This window comes from Hippocampus zosterae, chromosome 15 (genome assembly GCF_025434085.1).
Source record: "Hippocampus zosterae strain Florida chromosome 15, ASM2543408v3, whole genome shotgun sequence".
Classification (NCBI taxonomy): Eukaryota; Metazoa; Chordata; class Actinopteri; order Syngnathiformes; family Syngnathidae; genus Hippocampus; species Hippocampus zosterae.
Genome location: NC_067465.1, coordinates 13,455,264 through 13,472,740, shown reverse-complemented (window position 1 = coordinate 13,472,740; position 17,477 = coordinate 13,455,264). Strand labels below are relative to the sequence as shown.

At 42.5% G+C, this 17,477-nt stretch overlaps 1 protein-coding gene and 1 long non-coding RNA gene across 2 annotated transcripts in view; one reads left to right on the top strand and one right to left on the bottom strand.

The window, feature by feature from the left end:
- The window catches only part of LOC127616300 (tensin-3-like), a 42,400-nt gene extending 25,179 nt beyond the window's left edge, over nt 1-17,221 (bottom strand). The window contains exons 1-10 of the mRNA XM_052087814.1: nt 16,903-17,221; nt 6,500-6,667; nt 6,252-6,302; nt 5,622-5,744; nt 4,664-4,728; nt 2,710-2,793; nt 1,469-1,581; nt 395-455; nt 240-315; nt 23-152 (exon numbers count right to left, since the gene is read on the bottom strand). Coding sequence (XP_051943774.1) covers nt 23-152; nt 240-315; nt 395-455; nt 1,469-1,581; nt 2,710-2,793; nt 4,664-4,728; nt 5,622-5,744; nt 6,252-6,302; nt 6,500-6,649 — 853 coding nt within the window. The 5' untranslated portion in view covers nt 6,650-6,667; nt 16,903-17,221. The remainder of the gene's footprint in view (nt 1-22; nt 153-239; nt 316-394; nt 456-1,468; nt 1,582-2,709; nt 2,794-4,663; nt 4,729-5,621; nt 5,745-6,251; nt 6,303-6,499; nt 6,668-16,902) is intronic.
- LOC127616332 (uncharacterized) lies at nt 6,574-14,377 on the top strand. The gene is made up of 4 exons (XR_007967089.1): nt 6,574-6,690; nt 8,561-8,695; nt 13,866-14,018; nt 14,100-14,377. It is a non-coding gene; the product is annotated as an uncharacterized LOC127616332 (long non-coding RNA).
- Nucleotides 17,222-17,477: the final 256 nt, after the last annotated feature.

Sequence of the window (17,477 nt, the reverse complement as noted above, 5' to 3'; positions counted from 1 at the left end):
TTCCATTTGTTTTTTTTTTTACCTTTGTTGGCGGCTTCCATGTCTTCTTTATCGAACGTCAGCTTATAGCCCTGCAGTGCTCCCGTGTGGAACTGCAGCCTGAAAATCACCTCACGCTCTGACGAAACCTCACTCTTGTGGTAACATTTAATCTAAAACGGGAATAAACAAAATAATGTCAAACTGAAATAGAATACTGATGTCATTCGTGTATATTGTGCGCCGTTTATTTTCCTGACCATAATGTCCCCTTTGAGAAGCTGGGCAGGCTCTAAGGTGACACAGATCCGCCCCCTGTGGCCTGGACCGATGTGACTGTCAGGGAAAAAGTTGGAATCAAACTAATTTTGAACCCTGAATTACGATTTAAACAGAGACTGACTGCACTACTTACTAGATTCCAGATGAATACACCGCTTGCATTCCCTGGTAAACTTTGACGTAGGGTCGACATACTGCAAAAAAAAAAAAAAGAGATGTTATTTTTGACATGAATGTGTCCAAATTGGTCTGCTTTAATTAAGGAACCTCATTATTCATGATTCATCCATCCATTTTCTAATCACTTTATCCTCACAAGGATCTGGAGCCTATCCCAGCTGTCTTTGGGCAATAGGTGGGGGACACCCTGAACTGCTTGCCAGCCAATCGCAGGGCACATATTGATGAACCACCATTCACGCTCACAGTCACACTACGAACAATTTAGAGTGTTCCAATAACCTGCCATGGATGATTTTGGAATGTGGGAGGAAACAGGAGTATCCGGAGAAAACCCACACAGGCACGGGGGAGAAATGCAAATTCTGACGCGATAACCAGTTGACCACCATACCGCCCCTTTTATATTGCATGAGTTAATAATATTCTGTAATTGACAGCATATCCCTAATGGTTATTGGCTAGCATGGCAACTGCAAGAAAAGCTTCTCCTCTACGGTAAATGTCTTCTACTGTCAGATGTCTTCATGGTTTGATTGGTTTTACTTTATATTAGCTTTATTTCACTTTGCTTAACTTACTGAGGCCCTCGGCCAAAAGTTAGAAAGAGAATCATTTTTACTACGACCGTATTTCCACACTAAAAGGCGCACTGGAGTATGAGGTGCAATGAATGGCCTATTTTGTCATTTTTTTCAAACATTGGGCGCACCGCATTGTAAGATGCAATCCCCAATGCATCCACTAGATGGATACTATACTCAAGGAAACACCAACAGAACGATCAGATGTCAGTAAAACTTTTTTAATAAAGCAGCTACACAGTTTGCTTAACCAACAGCAAGTTATAACATTGACTCATGAACGTTGAACTCACTTGCCGCTGCTCTCTAGTTCCGCGTTAAACTGTGTAACCGATTGCCTTAAGTTTGAACTCTGCGTTGTTAGCATGTCTCGAGCAAGAAGCCATTTTGCTGTTGAAATATTATCGTGTGTGGCAGAAACCCCCCCAAAAAAATGTTTTAACCTCCAGAGGACTCAAAGTTGGGGATTCCGTGGAGGATGATGCAGTGCAGGAATAAAGGTGAGGCGTTGATCTTCATAGATCCGCTTAGGAGACTGTTGAGGATCCAAACATACCTAAAAACACAACGATGAATCAAAGTTAGACAAGTGTGCAGGAAAGATTTACTTCATGTTTGCATCTTCGCAATACTTAGACTTTTTGCATATTTTGTTGTTTCCTGTTGTCATGGGTTATTTTATTCAAATCAGCAAGTCATCAACATTTTCTCATTTGTTATTATTTACAGTAATCCCTTGTTTATCGCGGTTAATGGGGACCAAAACCACCCGCGATAAACGAAAATCCGCAAAGTAGCGAACAATAAACATATACAGGTAATTTTCTTTTTTTTAAGTCCGCAAAAAGTCTGCAAACGGTCCGTGAGATGCTGCAAAAAAAAACAGTGGGTCACATAGAGCAACATATACAGTACATGTATTTTAATTATTTTTTTTTTTTATATGTTTGAAAAAAATCCCAGATGCACTGAAGCCGCGATAAACAAAATAGCGAGGGATCACTGTATTGACCGGATCAAAAGTTACTACGACTTTACCAAATAACAAAAGAGAGAGCAAAAATAATTCTATTGGCAAATTTGGTCCCAATAGATTGTGTTAGCCTTATTAACATTAAACGGCCATTTTGCCACTTGCTGTCGACTGCAATTGACATCACAGTTGCTCAGGGCTCAGGTAATGACCAGTCATGGCTCAGCATCAGTAAACATTATCTTGGGTCCATTATCAACGTCATTTGATTGTGCTTCTCATTTCATTTTATGGCAGAATTGGAGATTTATGCTGTTTTCATGTGATCGTAGCTTCATTATGAGGTTCGTGGTTGCTGGGTTAGCTATCAAAAGAAGTTTTTGTACGCAATATGACATTTTTGGTAGATAGGGCTTGCTCCATTTTATAGTTATCTTCGCAGTGCTTTAAACAAAATTGGATTAGTCATGTCATTTGGTAGGTATGAAATATGTATATGCATCGATATAATAGTTATGGTGAGCTCTTTTTGTGGCTCAGATTAAGTGTTTTAATTTTCACATCTTCCTGTGCTGTAGAATGGCAAAGAAATGGAAGTCACATACTCATTAATGAGACTGAAAAAATATCAAACACGGCTTCGTAATCAGTGAAAGATGACATGTTCCTCAAAAGTTGAATGGTGATCCCAGGAACTGTTGTGGTTCTTACCGCTTCTGTGAAGGGGTCATGAGAGCAGACACCTTGTCATCGTAGTATTTCCTCATGGCGAAGCGGTCCAATGCCTGATCAGCACTTTGAGGAAATAGATGGGATGGGGGAGAAACCATTTATTTAACACTTTCAGGAATGATGACTACGAGAGATTCAAGTTGTGCTGCCCCAGTAATTAAAGTGCGTTAACCCTGACTTGTACAAGGTCAACACTGACACACATGCATACACATGCATAATGGAGACGGGTGAAAGTAAGCAGAGGGACAAGGGATTCCTGCAGAGAGGAAGAGAATGGCAGCTTTAAGTAAACAGGGAGGCGGAGAGGAGGCAGTGTGTGCACAACTCGGCCATTCAGGCATCCCTAAAACCAACAAGCGTGGGGGCCTTTTCACCCGGACCCTCGTGCCGCCCCCCGCCACCCCCACCCGTCCACGCAAATCTATTCTTTTGTAAATCTGACGCATTCTCTTCTTATCGCTTCCTCTGACTTTTCTTTTTCAGAGACTCCTGTCTTTCACGTTCACCTTCTCGACCGCGTCCTTTCCATCGGACTCTTTCAAAGTGACATTTCTGCAGCCGCATTTACGCACATGTGCCTTTTATACAGAACCCTACGAAGGTTTGATATTGCCACGACTTTCATACAGTGACACGAAATCCGATAATGAGATGCGTACTCCATAGTGAGGTCAGCATCGGAGTCTGGTGTGGCATAAAAAAAAAGTACAAAGTCCAAAAAGTATTTTGTACAAGTGCTTTCAACACAGAAGGGTGAAGTCAATGTTGAGATCTGGCCAGCCACATTATAATTTTTTTTTGTGTCCGTGGGAGCAGCAGATACTTCTCATTTCTTCCAAAATCGGTTGTCATTACAGTAAAAATATTCACTCCAAGGATGTTCTGTGCTGCCGTCGTTCATGATCTAAGGGTTTTAAGCATATACAGTTGGATTGTTTTCCAAATTATTTTTTTATTAATTTTTTTTTTTTGGGTGAAGGGGTTGAAGAAACTATTATCCTAGACTTCTGATTTCAAAACTTGTTTTACCTCAATTTGTTGTCTATATGTAATGATATGATAGGTTACTTAAACATTTACAGTATACAGTTTCACAATCATAACGGCCCTGTGAAAGGAACCGGAACTAAAATGTAGCCCGCGACAAAAAAGGAGTTTGCCACCCGGTCGACGATGTTAAATGCATGTAAGGTCCCATTCACACCGCCAAAGAGCCACAGCAGAGGATAGCGGCAGGGCTAAGTGGTAGAGTGGTCGTCTACCAATCCAGAGATTGGGGGTTCCATTCCTGGCCAATGCGACCTTGTCGAAGTGTCCTTGAGCAAGATACTGAACCCCCAGTTGCTCCTGATGCTGCATCATCAGTAGATAAATGAGGAAACGGTGTAAAGCGCTTTGAGTACCAAAGGTAGAGAAGCGATATATAAGTGATAACCCATTTAGTTTGATTCCGGCATCCAACGTGTGTTAGATCACCAATTCCCAGTTTTTCCGAGTTGCGTGTAAAAGGCAACAATGGAGAAAAGTAAATGTTCTCTTTGCCGAGCCTCACTGGGTAGACCAAGTAAAAACAGTCACATGGACTGTCAAAGTTGAATAGATACACTGAAAGTGACACCGTGGCCGGCGGCTTTTACAGTCGCCACTTTTTTCTCTCTCAAGCGGATTCATGTCATTCTATATGGGGTGATTCACCACTTAAATTGTGTGGTTTTCCCTTTTTTTTTCCTCCCTTCCTTGTCAGCCTCTGAATCACATCGACCTTGAATTACAGGAGGTAAACAAATGACTTGACTTAGTTTGCAGTCCGCCGAATGAGTCACGATGCATTGTTGTGGTTTGCTCGACAGAGACAGGGAGTGGGCAAACGATGACAAACGGTGTCGAGAAGACAAACATAAGACATTTATAAATACACATGAGCGCTCACCTGGCGGATACGTCTGTGAAGTGCACAAAGGATGAAACGACAACGCCAATTCGCCCTTTGCCGCCCTAGATAACAAGAGACGAGTCATCATGTTAAACAACATTGAAATGCTCTTCACAGTGGCTCCTTCGGTTTAAAAAAAATCTGCGATGCTTTGTTTGCATTTCGAAACACCTTTTTCCGCATTGAAAATAAGATAAGATAAGATAAGATAACCTTTATTTGTCCCACACTGGGGAAATTTATAGTCTACAGCAGCAAAATTGGGGGGGTGGAAGAAAAAAAAAGTGTTTTGATGCACAAAATAAATGTTTCATAGAGAGCTGTACACAGTTCAATCAAAGTGCAATATAAAATATAGCATTAGCAATAGAATATATTTGTAGAATAAATATAATAAATTAGCAATAGAATAGAAAACACAGCATAAGGTGGCTGTGCTATTTTACAATGGTCACAGGTTTTCACGTATGTTTATTCAGCAGCCTGACAGCAGTCGGTAGGAATAGAAATAGAACGATCTCCATGTTTTAAATGAGATTTTAAACAAATCATCACTCATACAGGGGTATAAATGAATTAACCATGGTAAGATGAAATTATTAAAACACACTGTACACTGCATATTACATTAACTGTCATACACGTTTAAAAAAGTTTCAGCGCCAATGTAAAAGCCTGTTTCATTGGTCCACTGTGGTTCATTGGTTCATTGTGTTTGGCAACTGGTTAGAGGTGATGAGGCGAAATGGAACTGGGGTATGAACTCATTAGAAAGACCCATAAATGAAAACAAAAGTTTCAAAAGACGGCTGGAATATGGTATGCACTCTAAATAATTCCCTAAAATATAAAAGCAATTCCACTTCACCAAGAAAGTCAAATACTTAAATGTTAAAGCACTGTTTGTTTGGCATTTCCAGGGGTGGGGGGGTGGGGGGGGCTTGTGAATGCTTACCCTGCAGTGGACAACCACCACATGCAGCGGGTTCGCATTGAGCCAGCTCTCCATGGCTTTACAGATGGTGCAGATCTTATCGAGAGGTGGGGCATGCATGTCAGGCCAGCCAGTTTCCAGAGTCTGAAAACACACAACATAGTGTGAATACAACGCAATACGGATGCATCAAAACCCGTTGGGTCTAAATATATCAATAGATCTTTGGCTTTTGTTGATATTTTTGTTCTTTGAAAAACATTACATAGGCTCCCTTCATATTTTTTTTTTACTATTAGCACCCTTTATTTATTTACTGTTATTTTAACACTCGCCAATGTGATAAAATATGCATGTTCTGTTAATCTAGCTTGATTTTATTTCAGACACGGCAGGACCTCGGTTGACGTTCCATTCCGACAGCAACACAAATTAGTACAAAAGTTGGAACGTGCGGAAAAAAAAGTCATCATTAAGGTGAATATTTGTCTGAGAAACACATAGATGATAAATATAAAACATGATGGCGCCAACCGATGTATCCTTGGTCCACTGTATGTACATGTTCTTCATACGCTTTTAGCAACCTACAAAACGGCATCATGTATGATGTACAGCATATCCGGGCCTACCGTGGTCTCAAAAATCTACCTTTGGATTCATTCTTGACAGGTCATGTCTTTTCTCTGACAGGTTGATAATCTGTGGAAAACACAGGCAGTGAGTCAATCTGCATGTTCTTTTTGGACATCGATTCTCTAAATAGTGAATGAGCTCAGCATTAAAAAAAAAATCAGTACTTGGTCAACATTCATGCAACAGTGACATCAATGCAATGTGCACACTTTGACCCGAGGCCACAACGGCGACAACAGACTGTAGGCGTGCATTATACTGACAAGGTAATTGTCCGCGTGCTTGGACTTGAGCATTCGTGTGACATCCTTCAGGTTGTGAGCGTAGATCTCTTCCAGGCATCCACGCGGAAAGGACACTGCGATGATGCGCTCCGTGATGTACGTCAGGTCCAGCTCGTATCCCTCCTCCATGCTGAATGCTGGGCTCTCCTGTCACAAAAGGAACGATACCGGTGAGCCAGGGCCTTCAAGCCACTTCACACCATCGCCACTTGCGACAGGTGACTTTGCCCGAGTCAATATTTGATGGGCAAAGTCCTCAGCAGTCAGTGCTTGTCATTGTGTCCGAGTTTTCCACCGATATACATGGAGAACGACCTCAAAAAGCAGATAGCGTCGAGAGTGTTTGCACAGTAACGGTCGTCAGCTTAGCGCTACGAATGAGCAAAGCATCGGCTTGTTTATTTGAAAAGATTAAAAGCACTTATCTCTGCCAGTGATTCTCAACCAGACTGCCCGGGGTGCATGAGTGTGCCGCGTGAGAGCTCTTGGAGGTGCGTTGCGGCAAATGATCATGTTTCACTCAATTGCTCCAAAAATGATTTTCTTTGCAAAAATGAATGTATCTTTATTCAATTACCATTTCTATGCCGAAGACTTACAGTGCTAGACAGAACAAACAAATGATCTTCTATTAGATGGCAGAAAATATATACAGTAGTAGCTCTACTTACTAAATCAATTGGTTCAGGAAGAAATGTATTATCTAGAAAATGTAAGTAGAGACGCGTTTTCCATGTAAATGCCCTAATCCGTTCCAAGTCCCCCCCCCCCCCACCTCCCCAAATTCAGACATAAATGTTTTCTGCATAAAAATGCGTCAAAATATGTAACAAATACATGTTACAATGAGATTATTGCACAATAAATGACAGTTGTGCATAATGTAAAAAACAAAGAATACAGTAAAGAATAAAAATGATGGCCATTTAACTTTTAACTTCCTCCTCATGATTTTTTGCCCTCTTTAGTTCATGTTCTCTCTCAGAAGTGATATATTATTACAATATTTTCCTGTTGAGGCGTTTCGTAACTTGAAAATTTCGTATGAAGAGACATTCGTAAGTAGAGCTACCACTGTAACTGAAACACGTTGGGCTCAGTGGATGGCGGGCTGTACTAAGCTCATGACAAGGCTCAAAGCCTGTCGACTTAATTCATGGATGACGGGACCTTGGCCAGACAAAGCCCTGGCCAAAAATACCTTTCACAAGTTGTACAAAACAAACAGTTTTCCCTTTATCCAGTGTGAAGGAAACACCTGTCAGCCGAGATCCTTTTTTTTTTATTGTATTAACAGCTTCCCGGCGCACGGCCCTTATCTCTGTCCTCATTTCCTACATTTTTTTTTTAATCTCTAACCGACAACTCCAGAGGATTTTGGTTTCATGCGAGAGAGCCTGAGATTATGTCGAGGTGAGTCGAACTCAAAATGTTTTCCAGTGTGGGCAGTCTGATTTTCCGTGATTGACAGTAATAGCAGTACAGGGGTGGTGAGGTAGTACGTCTGCCTTGTAGTCAACAAATCTTAAAACCTTCTTTGTGGTGTTTTGATGTTCTCCACATGCTTGAATAAGTTTTCTTTAGGCTGTCCGGCTTCCTCCCACATTCCCAAAACATTGATGTGAGGTTCACCCAAGACTTGAAATTCCTCATATTATGAGTGTGACTCCAAATTAATGGCTCAACAAACATGCAGTTTTGCTGGCTTCTTGAAAAGTTTTGGTTTGAAGAAATGCAAGGGTTCCACCGATGCTGAGTTCAGACACACAAAAACTTATTTGGTGTGCTTTGAAATGACTGGTCCTCGTCTACTATTTCCAAGATTTCATGACCAAGAGTAAATGAACCCATTGGCACCAGCGACATATCTTACTCAAAGAACGATTGGGACTTGATCCAAACATAAGCACGGAAAGAGTTTCATATTTCTAAAAGAGGTGAAATCATATTATCATCCTTCTCATATGACCCTCTGATTGCTCACGGTGATTTAAACTATTGACAGTCAAGAACGCGTCTGAATGTGTCAATTGTGAAAAGCCTGCAGGCTACATCCCAACACTTTGAAGGGGGCCCGAGGGGGAGCCATGGAGCGGGGATGTTTCAGCCGAACGGAATGAAAGGGGCCATGTGTCTGAAGAGGTCATTGCTCGGGGAAACAGAGCCGGGAGTTCGGTGAGTGTGCATGAGAGCCTGGCCGAGAGGTCCTTGGGGTATTGCTGAAACAAATGCCAGGGTTAGTCGATTTTCCTTGAGACTCTGTTGGAAGAAAATTTTTGACTAATGACAAATGAATGAACAGGCCGGCCAGCAGAGAGTGTCCACCTATCTCCAGGGCAGGGATGAGCGGGGGGTGGGGGAGAGATCTTTGTACTTTTTGGATGTGTCAAAGTGCTTTGCTAACTGAAGATTAGATTGGAATCTAACCAACACTTAACCTCTGTGCGACCCACTGTTGTGAAAGTGTTCGTTTATTTGGTGTGTCAATGAGATGCAGAAAAGAATGATTTCAAAAGAAAGGTTGCTTAAGGTTGGAGGCAAATTCCACACCGACAGTCACACACAGTATATACTGTAGATTGCACACCTACTGCACATGACTGAAACGAGAAGAAAATGACACCACCAAAAATAAATCCACGTCTTTCTGCTTTCCTCGAGGCCTTTGCAGCACTCCAGAATGTGCCATATACCAAAGTGAAGGTTTCTCAAGACCCACGAGCTAGGAATAAACATTTGCATTATCCACAATGATTCCCAAACTAAATTAAATTATTACGGTTAAATGGATAGTCTGGTGGCCTGGCGGTCCGGTGGTTAGCGCGTTGACCTCACGGTGCCGAGGTGCAGGGTTCAATTCCGGCTCCAGCCTTCCTGTGTGAACTTTGCATCTTCTCCCCCTTGGCTGCGTGGATTTTCTCTGGGTATTCCGGTTTCCTCCGACATTCCGAAAACATGTATGGCAGGCTGACTGAACACTAAATTGTCCCTCAGTGTGAGTGCCCATGTGTGCCCTGTGGTTGGCTGGCAACCAGTTGAGGGTGTCCCCCGCCTGCTGCTCGAAGACAGCTGGGATAGGCTATAGCACACTCTGACCCTTGTGAGGATTAAGTTGATCAGAAAATGGATGGATGGGCGAATGGATGGATAGTCTGATATCATCATTACACAATGACATTGCTAATTGTTCCCATAAACCAATATGACATTAAATATTTCACCCAAAATTAACACAAACTTAATGGAGAGAGGGGTGCGAAAACTCAATTAGAGGGGATTTGTGGTCTAAAAATGAAGGAGGACCTTTTCTTTTTCAATAATAACAACATCGGTATACTCGACTCAAACTCCAAATTTCAGGAAAGGCTAAACTGTGGGAACTAATTTTAGTTAACGCTGTATTATTTACTGTATGTCACTTTCTTTGAAAGTTCTGAGCTCCTGTTTCGCTGTCAACGTCATAATGTCAACCAGTTAGGACTGAATCAAATGCAGCTCCGCTGGTTGCAGCGAAGTCATGCACTCTCCATCAAGACATGACTACAATCTAGCCGAAGTCTTGACAAACGACTCAGTTCGCTACTGCCAACCCACAAAGACAAGATGAGCGTAGACTACCCTGACCGCAATAACACAATGTCTCGACAACCAACTCTCACGCTTCCATATTCATCCATCTCATTAGTTTACCACCCACAATTGAAAAAAAAAAAAGCATCAGCAAACTATTGTGTCACGAAGCCATAAGAAAATCCATCCATCCATTTTCTGATCCGCTTAATCCTCACAAGCGTCGCGGGGGGTGCTGGAGCCTATCCCAGCCGTCTTCGGGCAGTAGGCGGGGGATACCCTGAACCGGTTGCTAGCCAATCGTAGGCCCTATGCAAACTCCACACAGGGAGGCCAGAGCTGGAATTGAACCCGGTACCTCTGCACTGTGAGGTCGACGCCCTAAGAAAATCAATTGTAAAATGCCATACATTTATAGTACTGAGGCTTACCCGTTCCACAGTGAACCGTTATGTGCAGCACTGCCTCAAGCTTTCAGCTTTATCCAAGACCACGTCTCTCATTCATCAGCCAAACCGACAGGAGCACTTGCCCCGGCACGCACTAAACATAATTGCTCTTTAATTAGCTCTGACTGCTTTTGTTCTGGTATGAGGCACAAGATTAGGTCACAAAGGTAGACTCAGTTTTGCCAAGGAGCTCAAATTTTAAGGATGCACATGGCACTCGGAGAGAGCTGGCCTGGCGAAGGATCCAGGCTCTGAAGAGGTACTTGCAACACTGACAAACCCCAAAAAACGACAAAAAATAACAACAAATGTTGATCAGGTCTGCTCTGAACAAGCTGCAACCAGTTTATTAAGGTCAGGATGTTTGGGGGATTAGGGTGTGTCTCGCACACATAGCTCTTACCCTGCAGGTAAGAGTTTGGACTAGGTGGGCTCTTGATCCTCACTACATACATACAAAAGAGTAAAACATTTCGGAAAGGGAACCAAAGGGCTTCAAAAAAGTGTTTGCGTAAACAAACCTTTTGTCAAGGGCGCCATCCTTTCATCTGGCCGGCAATTTATTACGGAATAATCTACCACACACGCAGCTGCCAACGTGAGCGGAACGTTTGGATTCTAAAACTTTGGCAATACGGGTTGAATTACAGCCGATGTTTTTCATTTTTGAGAGTTCATCATGATGACAACAGTTGGCAAGAACTTTGCATACTTGGCTGTCCCAGTGAATGAGACTGGGTTGAATCGCGCAGGCGTTTGTTTGTGTCTGATTTTCCCGCTTGCTACATGCGTCGACAAGCTCCCGGGCTGTGTTTTCCATCACTGATGGCAATGTGGTCATCAGTTCAGCAGATTGTTTCTACATACTTGTTAAAAAAAAAAAGGAGTCATGGAGGAAGATGAGGGAAACAAGCTGAACGCATGAAGAAACACTTCACATTAATGCATCAGTCATGAATTGGGTTCGAATAGAATCCAGTGAGGCTTTTATTTTCACTATTAACTCATTGAGTACCAGCCAATTCTAGACCAAGTCTGAAAAGACGTTTAAAAACGTCTTTGGGAGTGAATGAGTTAAAGCAGCACTTTTTAAAGTTAGTATAATAAAGGGGATTCCCCATTTACAATAGTCCCGACACATTTTCCATGCTACTATTTACTTTAAAAATATGAGGTTAGGCGACCCGGTGGCTAGCGCATTGGGCTCACAGTGCAGAGGTCGTGGGTTCGATCTGGCCTTCCTGTGCGGAGTTTGCATGTTTGCCCCGTGCCTGCATGGGTTTTCTCCGGGTACTCCGGTTTCCTCCCACATTCTAAAAACATGCAAGGCAAGCTGATTAAACACTCTAAATTGTCCCTAGGTGTGAGTGTGAGCGCGGATGGTTGTTCATCTATGTGTGTCCTGCGATTGGCTGGCAACTGGTTCAGGGTATGTCCCGCCTACTGCCTGAAGACGGCTCCAGCACCCCAGCGACCCTTGTGATGGATGGATATGTGAGGTTACGAATGGTGAGCAACTTGCATTCTCAGTGACATCAGGTTATGGTGTTCCACGACACAAAAGAGCCGATACTCCGATATGGACAGTATAGTTTTTCATTTCTTTGTTTGTTGTTTATGACGTAGAAGTGCTTTTCCTACAAATCTTGACTGTACTTCTGAATTTCCTACTGCGTTAATATAGGTCAGTGAGAGACTCAAGTGCATTTGGATTTACAGTATGTACAAATGATGGTGATGTCGCCACTCCAGCATAAGAACACCATAGCAAATTGAGTAACCTTGGCACGTACTGTATGCTGCACATTCGCAAATGGTAATGAACAGGGCAGGCATGTATTGGACGAACATGAAGCAAATAAACATTCACCAAGTAAATCTGCCTTGAGCTTACAGCATTATATACAAACCCCACAAAATGGATCTGCAAGCTTTTTAACCCAACCACTTTGGCAAAACTGGATCTAAATATGCCATAGCAAAGGAGGCCAAGTCCATTATCCCAACTCTCCGAAAGACATCTAGTTTTACCATATAAGCAATCGACCGAAGGCTACATGTTGCCCATTTGTGAGTCATGCAGCGCTTTTTAGCCCAATTAAAGAAAACTACAATTGTACCGCAAACGTCATGCCTGCAGACATATGAAAGCAATCTAAAGTTTTCCTACCCCCCCCACCCCCACCCCCACCCCACTACTTCAATCATTGTAACTCCAAGCAAGCTGACATATTGTGGAATCAACTCCACTTGTTAGGCTTTAATGTGAGCTATATCGGTTGGACATCGTGCTGACGTTGTGAGCACATGATGGCTCAAATCCAAAATGAAAAAAAAAATTATTGAAAAAATGGGACGAATTACCTATTATACATGGAAAATGACCTCTGAATGATGAACAGATGGCAACAATCGCTACTTTTGAAGCACAGTGGTGAACGCCATCAACTGATCAACTTTCGCTTTGCAAAATACAAAGTAGGAAATACCAGCTGCTAAACTGCATGCCTTTTAAATCCTGCTGACTTGCACTCAAGAGTACGACAAAAAAAAATAGTTGGTACAACTAGCAGGGGGGGAAAAAAAGTGATTTATTTTAATGCATAGTTGTTACCAATAAAACTGGACACCACACTCCACACATAGTCATGTTTTTTTTTTTTTTTACGTTAAGATCATATTTTAAACAGAAACCATTGACCTCCCTGTTCTATTCTATAAAGTAGTTCCAGTGTAAGCACGAGGTTAAGTATGGTTCTAAATCATCTGAGGCACCTCGCAAACTCTAAACTTAAAGACGTATTGTCACATGATGGACAACATGGGAATTTGATTGAACGGTACGGTGTTTTTTAACGGTATAAACGGCTCCTCCTTACATGGGAGTGTCAGCATGGGAGGAGCAGGAAGTCGTCGGATGATTACTTTTTACTGCCCAAAATACATTCACACATAAAAAACAGAACAAATATATCAGCAAGGCTGTTTTTCTTAGAAATCGGAATAATAAATGCAATATTCTAAACAGTCAAATCTAGTGAGTGACTTTAAAAGGAAAAAAAAAATATTGAACTGGGTCAACATCTGCAGCCCTCGGCGTACAATGCTTTCGGAGAACAACTCTCTTCTTCCAATACTTACTACTTCTACTACTACGACTCTTCCTTCTGCAAAACCTGAACTGAGGCAACAGGACTCTTCTTGTTTGTTAGGACCAGTTGCCTTGATTCAATTTGCAGAATACCATGACCCGGATGAATGTGATTCTACCTAGACCCTCCTCAATTGTCCATCCATCCATTTTCAACATTGCTTAACCTAAACAGGGCCGTGGAGAGTTGCCGGAGGTTATCCCAGCTGACTTCAGACAGAAGGAAGACTACACCCTGAACCGGTTGCCAGTCAGTCGCAGAGCACAACTACTCGAAGTAATTTCAACCATTCTGGTTGCCCTGTGGCACAGGTCACACAGGTCACAGGTCAGTCTTGGTACCATGACAAACATCAGCTCATCAGCCAGCTTTGCAGAGCCCTGAAACAATCATGAACAACTGAACCAGGTGTGTTGGAGTCGGCAGGGGATCCAAAAGAGGCACGATATGGCTCTCGAAGAACCGGCGTTCCCTACCCCTGTCATAGTCAGTCATGGCATGTTCATCTCAAGTTCACCATTCACTAGAAGGTCAGTCAAAACACCTTTGTTTTTCCTTGTCATGTGTAGAGTATCTGGCTCACGTTGACAAAATCAGTCGGCCTACTGATGGTTGAAATCACTTTTTGTGTACATTCCAATGGTACAAGAGTTTAAATCAAATAGCCTCTTAAATAGCTGTGATACAAAAAAAAGAATAAGTGTTGTGTTGAGACAAAATTACTGCCTGTTGCAGTTTGTCTTAACATGGATGAAGCCATTTTGTTTCCAATTTACAGTCATCAATTCATTCCAGGCAACCGAATCAGTTGGCTCTTTTTCGACTGAATTATGGTGACAGCATGGTCAGTTTAAACCCCCAAAACATTTGTTAGGCTTAAACATGACAACCACAACACCCAAGAAAACTAATAAACATAAAAAAGGGGGGTAGGAAAAGCTTAGATTGCTTTCATATGTCTGCATAATCATTGTTCCACATGATCAAACCCTACTTGAGTTTCTTGACTCCTGTTGGTTCAAATCAAATACCAGCAGTGATACCATCGCTCATCTAAATTTCTTCATACTTGGCAGGAGCCTTTGCTTCAAACTGCAGGAAAACATGTTCACTGTGACATAATAGAATCATTATAAGGCCAGAATTAGGTCCTGTCATGTCTTCAGGCAGGCTCACACTGTGGCTCTGACACCCATTTGAAACAAACAAAACTATAAAAAAATAAATAAATAAAGCCACAGATTTGGAGTTTACATTTTTAGCAAGTTTATAGGGTAACGCTAGAAGGCTAACATGTATTTGTCACACTTTTACATGTGAACAGAAGGGAAGAAAAACAAAACAGGCCTCACTTTGTGAAGAAAAAAAAAACGCAGCCTGAAGGCTGTTAAAGTACTCCCTCATTATCCGTTCCTATCCCAAGGTCATGGTGGAATGTGTCCCAAAATGGATTTCATTCCCACTCTCACTCTATGTTCATCTCAAGCATTTCTTGGTCCTTCCTCTCAATTTAATGGCTTACACATGGCAGCCAAGTGGCGGCAGCTCCCTTTGCCGAACGCACGTTGCCTCATCACAAAATCAGGGATGTGCTTGTTCGACACATTTGTTTACCTTTTGTGGACATGCTCCGTTCACATTTCTCCGACTTCCAAACAAAACCAGCAACAAAAGACATAATTGGCAGTTTCAAAAGTGTTTATCCCTTTTTGCCGGGCGTGTACTTCATGTTGAAAGAAGGCTGCCTTAGAAGAATGATGCGCGAGGAGGGTGCAGATAGAAGCATGTGGGTCAATTGACCTTCCGTGCAGGGAAAGGCCAACGAGTGATAAACTCGAGGTGAAGAGGAGAGGATTGCCGCCGCCACTGCTCTTGTGATGGAAGTGGGCTGGTATATGCCGTCAAAATGATGGCCACCCCAAGGCTGCTCTCACAACATTGCGGATGTGCTCTCCAAAGACAATCTACCAATAGATACGAGTAAACACTGACACTCACACACACACAAAAAAGAGAGCATTGTTCCTTTTTTGGTGCTAGGAAAAGACTCCCGGCTAAAGTCGTCCACAATAATGGCAGCATGTGTTTCACATTATGAGCTGCGCCATATCACACCAAAGCCAGGAACCATCGCAAAAGTCATGGAGGAACACACTTTAACACAGCCATGGGGAATCTTTTACTTCAGTTTTAGTACAAGTTATACTGCTGTGAAAAAGATGACGGCTGAGAATGGAAACGGAGCAGAGAACCTTCACCAAACTAACCGATGTCTATTACCATTCTATTGTCTTCAGACAATTTTTTTTTCAGTTTTCGGAAGCAATGCAAAATGTACCAGGAGAAAAAAATGTAATGCAGCAACTTAAAAAAATTATGTTTTGAGAATTTGATCGTTTGATATTTTGAGGCTTTTTTGTAACAGTTTCCGTGAAAAATCATAAAAACCACATCTGGTCTTTTTAAAATAAAAGTTATAGACATTGATGGGAACGTTGTTAATTTAGCTAAGTAAGCAAGTTGTTTGTTCCTGAATTATTTTTTTCCTAATATTTGCCAGTTGTGGCAACAATTAAAGGGACAATAGTTCTGCAAACTTCTGAAATGCAGGAGCTTTCCAATTTTCACAACAACATAACTTAAAATATTTCATGAAACTGCCTAATTTAAAATGTTAGTTTTAAAATTTGTCGCCTTGAAATTTTGATTCACCCAACTTTTTTTTTTCAGTGTAGGTTTGATGTGCTTTTCGTATTATAACATATCAAAGGGCAGAATGCTCCCAAGGGCTTGTATATGGCCCACGAGCCTTAGGTTCCCCACCACTCCTTTAACAGGTCAGGTTGACCGGCATAACTTCCAATAACAAGTACAAAAATAAACTTTCACATAGTGTGCTCAGTTTGAATGACTCCTTTCTCTGTCCTCAGACTCCTGTTGAAAGTTGTGGACGAACGCGCGCGCGCGCGCACACACACACACAATCGAGTGAGTGTAGGACGCAGGTCCAACGTAAATACGGTGTGAAACGTTCTGTTTTGCTTTTGCAAGCCCAATAAAATGAGTTTGTGGGGTGGCGGCAAAAAAAAAAAAAAAAGATCCACTGTGCTCCACTATTACCTTGTGAGCAGGCAGAGGTTCAAATCCTCCCTGCAGCTGGTAATGATTGACTGTGTAAAGGCGAAAAAACAAGAGGAAAGTTCAACCTTACCTTTGCAGACTTCGTGGAAGCACTTTTTGTGAGTCCTGCTTTGCCTCCCCCTCTTAGTCAGTCAGAGATGCAGAAAGGGCTGAGAAAGTGGCGAAGGTTTGAGGTCACAGAACCCTCAGCCCGTCATGGAGCTCACTCATTACAGCCTCGCTTTTGGACGATCGGGAGGGAATTCAAGATTGAAAAGGGCGTTGAGGGGAGATCCTTGCGAAGTGGCGCAGAAGCCGCCACTCGTTACCTCGGCGCACTTTCCTCCAGTCGAAGCTGCGCGCTGCAGAAGCAGCAAGTCCTGGCATGAGGATGGTCCTCCCACTGCTCAGATGGGGCCGTCTTCCTCTGGTTCCCCGCGCCTCCCAATCGAGGCCTGCCCTCGTCCCAGCCTCCTCCCCCAATCTCTGTCCGTTTGTTCACACGCACATTTCCTCCAGACACCCTCCCAACAGGACGCCGCCGCCTTCCCCCATTCCTAAATCCTCCAATGTGGAGACCAGGCTGGAAATGAATTGATCTTTATGAATGACCGTGCACTCCGTGATAGCACGTCGTGTAACACGTGTCTTATGCGGTCTTACCCA